General features: G+C 39.8%; 1 protein-coding gene across 1 annotated transcript; it reads right to left on the bottom strand.

Moving 5' to 3' along the window:
- Positions 1–3,885: 3,885 nt before the first annotated feature.
- On the bottom strand, positions 3,886–4,660 carry LOC101663893 (mRNA turnover protein 4 homolog). The gene is given in 2 exon segments (XM_045298289.1): positions 3,886–4,230; positions 4,233–4,660. Coding segments are annotated over 2 exon segments (711 nt in total). The 5' UTR covers positions 4,599–4,660.
- Positions 4,661–9,674: the final 5,014 nt, after the last annotated feature.

The following is a 9,674-nucleotide window of genomic DNA, read 5'->3' as shown; positions in this document are numbered from 1 at the left end:
AATTATTTTGAATATAAGATATCACAGTGTTTCATCCATAACTATTTCAAGAGATGTGTATACAATATTGTTATGGATTGAATCGTGCCCCCAAAAGATATATGTCAACCTGGCTAGGACACAATTCTCAGCATTGTATAATTATACTCCATTTTGTGAGCTGATACAATTATCCTGTGTGCTGGAAATGTGAACCTCTATGATGTTAATGAAGTAAGATTAGAGGCAGTTAGGTTAATGAGGTAGGGTACAATCAACAAGATTAGATTGTGCCTTGAGTCAATCTCTTTTGAAATAGAAAAGCAAGTGAGCAAGGACCAGTCAGCTAATAGTACCACCAAACAGGAAGGCCCAGGACCCAAGGCCCTGCACTGAGCCTCCTGGGCCCAGGGGGAAATTGATGCCTAAACCCTTGGAGATCTCAAGGAGCTCAAGGATCACAGATATTAAAAGGAGGCAAAGACACTCCCCAAGAACTGATAGAGTTGGTACCTTAAATTCAGACTTCCAGCCTCTTGACCTGTGGGAGAATAAATTTCATCTTTTTTTTTTTTACATGCATGGTTAGTGTTTTATTTTTTGAAGAATGGTTCTAAAACATCACACTAAATCAGGCTGAAAGGTAAAGTTTAAAATATACTGTTTTATAAGGATAAGTTATAGCATATGTAATGATGGTTCACTCTACAAAATCTTGATCTCAGAGCATATGATACACCTCGTTGGCAGGAGCACCCAGGTATTCCAAACTAGCCAGTCATCGGTTTTCTCTTGCCTGCAAAGACTTCTCATTAGCTCCCTTCTGCTTTGGTTGCATGATCTCAGAATGCCTCTGCTTCCTCTGAGAGGTAGTCAAGCTATCTATCCTCTTTGCTTTTTCCCTTGCTAATCTCCTGGGTTTTCTTCATGTTTTACTCCTGTGAAGATTTGCAGGCTCGGAGACTCAGAGGGGCAGTTCTACCTTGCCCTATAGGGCTGCTATGAGTCAGCCTTGCCATGATGGCTGTGTAAATGATGTCCTGGGGGTATGATTGATAAAGTTCCCTAATATAAGATGACAATGATGTCTCTAAGGTTAACCAGAGACATATAGAAACCATAACTATATAAATGGATTTGGGGCTTGCAAAATTAAAATTAATTCTTAATTCTAGCCCCAATCTAAGAACAATTAGTTCTATGACCTGGCCCTGCTTGATGCTCGCCCTCATGAAGAGATCACTGGAGATAAAAATGCAATAGTAAAGTGTGGTGAAGAAACTAGATGGTGACCACATATGAGAATGGATAGCATCTGGGGTCTTAAAGACTTGTCTTCAAACAAGCAGTCATCTAAGTGAGGCATGAATGAAGGTCCCATGGAAGAAGCACACCAGCCTGTGTGATCCAAGTAATCTAAATAATAAAATCCAAATCTGAAGGAGGGAATGGTATCAGAACTTAAATCTGAACACCACTATGGATGACAGTGGAAGTCTTAAATCAATGAGCAGGGTCCACACAAGGAGTGAGCTTACAATGAATCCCCTAAATAGCCTGGTTACCAGGCAGCATTATAAAATCCATTATAGCAGACATATTGAGGTTAAAATGTAATTATCTTATCATTTGAAAACTGATTAAAGTTGTCTTACTTTTTTCAAAAGGGGAAATACACATGGATTAATCCTCTGGTGAATCCCATCTGATCATAGAGTAGGATGTGACTAGCCTTGGTACCATGTAGAATGCATTAGAAAATGGACTATTGCAGATGTAGTTAGGTTAAAATTTAACAACTTATCATTTGATCTCCCTTTTGATCCATATTTTCTGATTTCTTTTCTACTGAGATTTTTTTCAATGTTTTACTTTTTATTCTTGTTAAATTTTAAAAACTGGTTTTCTGTATATGAAATCCAGGATAAGTCAATCTATAGAGACAGTAACTGGATTATTAATTCCTTGGGGGTAAGGTAGCAGGTGTGGGGGAAATGGAGAGCTAATAACAATAGGTACACGAATGAAGAAAATGTTCTAAAACTGATTGTAGTGGTGATTGTACAATTCTTCTTAAGATGACTGATTTGAATGATTTGTGAACTATATGCCAATAAAAATGTGAAAAGGAAAATCATGAAGAAATATCTAGGCATAATGTAGTCAAACTAAAAACCTGAGATAAAGTGAAAAATCAGAGAAACAGGCAGAGGATAAAAGACACATTGAACTTACATATGAGAAATTGATGGTCTGTTCCACAGTCAGCCTACGGCCTGGATTTAGCTGCTGATATTGAGCTTCTCTATCATCTCTTTCCACAAATATAGTCACTTTGATATCCGTGTATTCCATATGGGGAAATCCATGTGTGTAATTGTCTTTTGTGTTGATGAAAAAGTTATTTGCTCTGAACAAGTCGTTGGTCTTGCAAAATTCTATCATGCAATCCCCAGTTTCGTCTTTATCACAAGATCATATTTCTCAACTCCTGCTCCTTCTTCTGTGTTTCCAAATTTTGGATTCCAATCGCCAATATTATCAATGCATCTTGATTATATGTTTGATCAAGTTCAGACTGATATTGTTGGTAGAATTCTTCAATTTCTTCATCACTAGCTTTTTTGGTTGGTGCATAGATTTGAATAAAGGTTGTATTGATTGGATTTCCTCGAAGGCAGATAGATATAATTTTCGCCCAGATGCCGTTGTACTTTAAGACTGATTTTTGCAGTGTCCTTTTTAACGATGCTGCTCTTCGTGATTGTGTTATTCCTGACATAGTAAATTATATGATTTTCTGATTCCAGTTCATTTCAGCTCACTAATGCCTAGGATAACTGGGTTGTCTGTCAGTTTGCTGTACTACGGTGGCTTATGTGTTGCTGTGATGCTGGAAGCTTGATAATTCAAGTACCAGGGTCGTTTGTTTGAGCAGAGCTTCCAGACTAAGAACAAACAACAAAGAAGGATTCAGCTGCCCACTGTGGAGAAGTAGCCCCTGAAAACCTATGCACAGCTTTAAAACATTGTCAGATACTGAAGGCCTGATGAATGGAAGCAGATCATTGTGGGAGATGGTGCTAGAGGATAGTCCCCTCAGGTCAGAGAGCACTCCTGATGTGACTAAGGGGGAGCTGCTCTCTCAGAGTGGAGTCAACCATGCTGAATGTAGTAAAGTCTGTGGGAACGGGGCCTTCAAGATCTTCATTTGCTGATAGGGGACAATTCAAGGTCAGAAGAAACAGGTGCAAAAATCTGCTAATGATCAAAACTTGGGATATATGAAGCATAGGTCCAGGAAAAGTGGAAGTCATCAAAAATGAAATGAAACACAGAAAGATGGATATAACGGAGCTTCCCTCCTGGCTTCCTAAAATTCTTCTGGTCAATAGTCAAGCCTCATTTTGGCTACTAGCTTCTTGCCCATTTGCAGATACTGGGAGGGGTGGTGGTGGTTGCAGCCATTGCTGGAGATGTCGATGCTGCTTCCCTAGAGTCTGGTTTTGCTTCTCCAAGTTAAAGATTTTATTGCGATGCATGTTTGTACCAGTTTTGAAATGAACATTTTCTCATTGATCAGGTTAATAAGCTGAAGCTAGCTTCATCTTCCTCATTCACAGTTTCCCTGCACAAAATGTTATTTCCTCAGAGTAACAGCGAATCTCTTTTGCCCACTTGTTAATTGGATCATTTGTTTGTGTTTGTTTGTTTTCTAAAAAGAGTTCCTTTTGCTGCCCATAGGAGGAACCCTGTGGATGAAGTTTCATTCTTATATAAAAACAGTCCTTTCCCACTCCCGTCGCACAATAAATAGCTGCTCCCTCATGGGGGTAGGGGTGGTGCATTCTGCTGCTGGGGCGAGGGGAGACCTGGGGCTGCCCGGTGTCCGTGTGGGCAAACCTGTCAGTCGTCCTCGCTGTCTTCTGCCGACTCTTCCGCACTCTCTGGCAGGTCATCGTCGCCCATCTGCGCAAACCTTCCAGACTGTACGTCCCACATATACCTGATGGTCACTTTGAACTCAGCCATCTCATAGCCAAAAAGCTTCAGGACGCGGGCCTGCTCCAGTGTCAGAACGCCGCCCTCCTTGCACACCTCGCAGTCAGACAGCAGGGTGACCACACCTTTCTTGAGGGTGGTGGGCAGGCCCAGCTGCCTCAGCTGCGGCTCCATGGAGTGCGGGAACTGCTCCAGGGGCCCAGGATCCAGGCTCATAGAGAAGGATGCTTTGTTACCGGCTCTGCTCGGGGGTAGTCCATCTCCGTGAACTTGGTGAATCACTCGTTTACTTCCTCCTTAGTTCGATTGGTGAAAAGGAGACCAACTTCACCCTTCAGCTTCCTGCTGACCTGGTGCAGGTTGTCTTTGTATTCAACAGAGGGGCTTCGACCGGAGGCCACCAGCATCACTTTTCCAAAGAGCATCCGGCTGTGCTTCCACGCATTTCGGATGTCCTTCCGCTTGCTGTTCCTCAAGTTGGCCACGGAGGAGATGAAGAGGTACTTGTACGTGTCCACGCATTTCCGAAGCTCTTCTATCAGGTTCTGTTTTAGTTCCAAGCCTTTCTTGGCAATTTTGGTTAAGGAGGCTTTCTTGTCACGCTTGGACTTGGGCATCTTGCCGCCGCCACGTGCAGCGGAAGGGTGCGCTGCCGGTGAGGCCCCTGGCGGCGCGGGGGCTTCTGGGACGGCAGCCGGGAGCTGCCCGCGCGGGCGCCTGATCCGATCCGCGCGAGACGCTCCTGCCGCCGCTGCTGCCGGACCACCACCTGCGCCGCTCCCACCTCTCACAGCGCGGCTGTTGGCACGTCGGTCCGCACGTCCCGAGGGCCCAGCGCCCCCAGAGCGTCTCGGAGGCCCCCAAGGCTGCGGCTCGGCAGGGGCGGAGCCTGCGGCCCCTTGTTTGTTCTTCTTGAGGAATTGCAGTGTTCCATCGGTTTTAGAACACTGTATCTATTCATCTGTCCTTTGTGGAATCGCTGATGGTTTCTCCCCAGTCTGGGGGTTCTCTTTTCACTCTTGTGATGAAATCTTTTGATGCATAACATGTCTTATTTTTATTAGGTCCCAGTCATCTATTTTGTCTTCTACTGTTTTTTCTTCATATATTTGGTAGTATGTCTATTTCCTGCACAAGAGACCTTAAGTTTGTTCCATTTTCTCATTGATAACCTTTGTGGCTCTGGGATTTACATTTAGATCTTTCAATCATTTGAGTTCCTTTTTGTATCTAGGGTGAGGTGTGGGTCCTGCTTAGTTCTGCAGATGGAGATCTATCTCTGCCAGCACCTTTTATTGCAAAGATTACCATTCTCCTATTTAATGGTGGGTTTTGTTTTCTCGGGGGGGGTTGCCCTTTTGACTACTGTGGCTGTGATTTGAAATTGGGTAGTGCATAGCCTCCTACTTTGTTTTTCTTCTTAAGGAGGTCTTTTCTTATATTAGATCTCTTCACTCTCCTTATTCCATTTCTTTAAAGAATGAAGTTGGAATTCGTATTGGAATTGCATTGTATGTATATATTGCTCTTAGTAGTATAGACATTTTCATGATATTGTGCCTTCCCATCCATGAACAGGTGATATTTTTTCCATCTATGTAGTTATCTTTTGGTTTCTTTTAATAGTGATCTGTAGTTTCCTTGTAGAGGTCTTTTGTCTCTTTGGTTAGGTTTATTCCTAACCATTTCATGTTTTGTGTGGCTGTTGTATATGGTATTATATTCTTGATATCTTTTTTTAAGCTCTCTTCTCCAGCATACAAGAATCCAATTGATTTCTGCTTGTTAAGCTCTTATCCTGCCACATTGCCAGATCTCCAATTGTTTTAAATAATATTTTTGTCAGGTGTTTAGTGTATTATACATATAAAAGCATAACATGTGAAAATAGTGAGAGTTTCACTCTTCTTTGCCATTTGGATTCTCTTTATTTCTTTTTGTTGTCTAATAGTTCTGGCTAAGACTTCTTACAAGATGATGAATAAGCGTGGTGGTAAAGAGGCATCTTTTTCTGGTTCCTGTTTGCAGGGGAAATGTTTTCAGTTTTTCTCCATTGGGTGATCCTTTACTGTGTTGAGGGATTTCCCTACTATCCCCATTCTGTTGAATATTTTTTTCAGGAATAGGTGTTGGATACTGTTGGGTACCTTTTCTGCATCTATTTATATGATCATATGGGTTTTTTGGTGTTTGGTTGATTTTGTCTTGTTTATGTGGTAGAGTACACTGATTGCTTTTCTAATGTTGAATCATCCTTGCATACTTGGAATGAACCCCACTTGATCATGAAGTATTTTATTTTTATGTTTGATTGGTCAGGGTTTTGTGGGGAATTTTTGTGTCTGTTCACAATGGATATAGGTCTTTAGGTTTTTTATACTGCTAGTGTCTTTCCCTGGTTTGGGTATCAGGATTATGCATGATTCATAAAATTAGTTTGGGGATTTGCCATTCTTTCCTTTAATCTGAAATAGTCTGCGTAAGATTGATGACAGCTTTTCTGTGAAAACTTGGTATAATTCCCTGAGAAGCCATCTGGTCCTGGGCATTTCTTGGTTGGAAGTTTATTATGATTATGTCTTCTATTTAATCTTTTATTATAAGTCTATTAATGTTTTCTATATCTGTGTGTGTTCATTTTAGTGGGCAGTGTGTTTCTAGAAAAATTTTCCATTCTTTTCATCTTATTTGCTTCTGTTTTAATGTCACTCTTTTCATCTCTAAATCTCAATATTTCCAACTTCTCTCTTTTCTTTTTTTAAGATTTGCCAGTAGTTTGTCAATTTTTGTAATCTTTTTAAAGAACCAACTTTTTATCTTTTTATTTTCTCCATTATTTTTCCGTCGTCCAATTTATTTATTTTTACTCTACTATTTATCATTTCTTTTCTCCTGTTGGTTGAGGGCTTATCTTGATCTTGTTCTTGAACTAATTGATAAAGGTGTGTTTAGGTGTTGGTTTTGGATTTCTCCTCTATTTTCAGGTGTGTATTGATTGCTATATTGCACTCTGATAATTGTTTTTATTGTGCTCCAAAGGTTTTGGTATGTTGTGTTTTCATTTCCATTTGTTTAAAGAAAAAAATTAATTTCATCCCTCAGTTGATTGAGTTATTCCCCAGTTATTTTAAAGTAGGCTGTATTTCAGTGTATGTATTTGATTTTTTGCCTTTGTTCCTTCCATCGTTCATTTCTAGTTTTATAGCATTGTGGTCCAACGAAATAGTGTATAGGATGTCAATGTTTTAAAATGTATTAAAGCTTGCTTTGTAGCCTAATATGTGATCTATTCTTGAGAACATTCCATGTGCACTAGAGAATTCATGCTGTGGGTTTTTTCGGGGAAATGCTCTGCATATTTTTAGAAGTCGAGCTAGTTTTATATGGGTTTTGGGGAGGAGGTTGTTTGTTTGTTCTTTAGCTACTCTATACCTTTATTGAGTTTCTTTCCTGGTGATCTATCTGTCTTTCCTTGGGGTGATTTATTGAAGTCAACTAATATTATTAAATGTTCTATGTTTCTCTTTAACTCTGTAAGAATTTGATTAATTTGGGGTCTTTCATTAGGAGTGTTTATGGTTAGCATGGTTTATCTTCTTTTTTTAATTTTCCTTTAATAATTATTTAAAATCCTTTCTTCTTTCTTTTTTCATCATTTTATGGAGGGCTCGTACATGATCCATGCATACATCCATTGTGTCAAACACATTTGTACATATCTTGCCATCATCATTTTCAAAACATTTTCTTTCTACTTGAACCATTGGTATCAGTTCATTTCCCCCCTCTCTCTGAACCCTTGATAATTTATACTTTTTCTTTTCATGTCTTATACTGACTGATGTCTCCCTTCACCCACTTTTCTGTTGTCCATCCTCCTGGGAGGGGGTTTTATGTCAATCATTGTGATTGGTTTCCCCATACCCCCTCCCCACACCTTCCCGTTACTCTCCTGGTATCACTACTTTCATTATTGATCCTGAGGGGTTTATCTGTCCTGGATTCCCTGTGTTTCCAGCTCTTATCTGTACCAGTGTACATGCTCTGGTCTATCTGGATTTGTAAGGTAGAATTGGGGTAGTGATAGTTGGGGAGGGAGGAAACATTAAAGGACTAGAGGGAAATTGTATGTGTCATTGGTGCTCTACTGCACCCTGACTGGCTCGTCTCCTCCCCACAACTCTTCTGTAAGGGGATGTCCAGTTGCCTACAGATGGGCTTTGGATATCCACTCCCCATTCAATCTCATTCACATTGATATGATCATTTATTCTGGGTCTTTGATACCTGATCTTTGATACCTGGGTCTGATACCTGATCCCATCGACACCTCGTGATCACACAGGCTTGTGTGCTTCTTCCATGTGCACTTTGTTGCTTTTTAGCTAGATGGCCGCTTGCTTATCTTCAATCCTTTAAGACCCCAGATGCTATATCTTTTGATAGCCGGACACCATCAGCTTTCTCCACCACATTTGCTTATGCACCGACTTTTGTCTTCAGCGATCATGTCTGGAAGGTGAACATCACAGAATGGCAGGTTATTAGAAAAAAGTGTTCTTGCATTGAGGGAGTACTTGAGTAGAGGCCCAATATTCATCTGCTACCTTAATATTTAACATATAAATATATGTAGATAGATCTATTTCCCTATTGTTATTCCTTTCTTATTTCTGATGAAATTATTTGATATTATTTGCCTTGAAGTCTATTGATCAGAAATTAATATTGCTGCACCTTATTTATGGCTGCCATTGGCTTGGTAATTTTTCTCCATCCTTTAATCTTCTGTTGATTTTTGTCTTTGTGTTTAAGGTGTGTCTCTTGTAGGTAGCATATGAATGGGTCCTTTTGTTTAATCCAGTATGCTACCTTCTGCCTCTTGATTGGTACATTTGACCAATTGACATTCTGTGTCATTGATATATGTGGGTTTATTGCATAATTTTGCTTTTTTTCTTGATTTTGTTTTTGCTTTTTATGGTTTTGTTGGCATGTATATTCCTGCTCTATTTCTGTGTTGGTTTTAGTACTATTTCATTGTACCAGATGGTGTTGTCCTATATGATGCTCTCATGGTTTTCGGCTGTTGTTGATTGTTTGTTCAAAGTGTTCCTGCTAATATTTTTTGTAATACTTGATTTTACAAATGCCTTAGATTTTTCTTTGTCTGTAAATTAATTTCTCCCTCATATTTGAGGGACAATTTTACTGGATATAGGATATAAGTTGGCAGGGTTTTTTTTTTTTTTAAGAAAAGTATACATAACACACTATTACCTTCTTGCCCACATTGTTTCTACTGAGAAATTTGTTATTATTCTTACTGGTTTTTGCTTTGTAGGTGACTGGTCTTTTCCCCCTATCTACTGCCAGAATTCCCTCCTTTTCGTAGAAACTGGAGAGTTGGGCTATACTATGTGATGTTTTTCTTTTGTGGTCTATCCTGTTTGGGGTTTTCTCAACTTCTTTAATAGTTATTTTCTCCTCCTTTATGATGTTGCTGATGGAAGGTAGACAAGGCTTTCTAGAGTTGGTCTGTGAAACCTACAGAGGTAGTTTTACCCTGTCCTGAGGAGTTACTATGAGTTAGAACCAACTCAAGGGCAGTGAGATTAGATTATGGTATTGGGGAAATTCCATGATTTCTTTATGATTTTTCTCTCTAAATCAGGTGTCCTCAAACTATGGCC

Source organism: Echinops telfairi, unplaced genomic scaffold (genome assembly GCF_000313985.2).
Source record: "Echinops telfairi isolate 266 unplaced genomic scaffold, ASM31398v2 ScPeMD7_7424;HRSCAF=8462, whole genome shotgun sequence".
NCBI lineage: Eukaryota > Metazoa > Chordata > Mammalia > Afrosoricida > Tenrecidae > Echinops > Echinops telfairi.
This window is presented reverse-complemented; position numbering and strand designations above follow the sequence as displayed.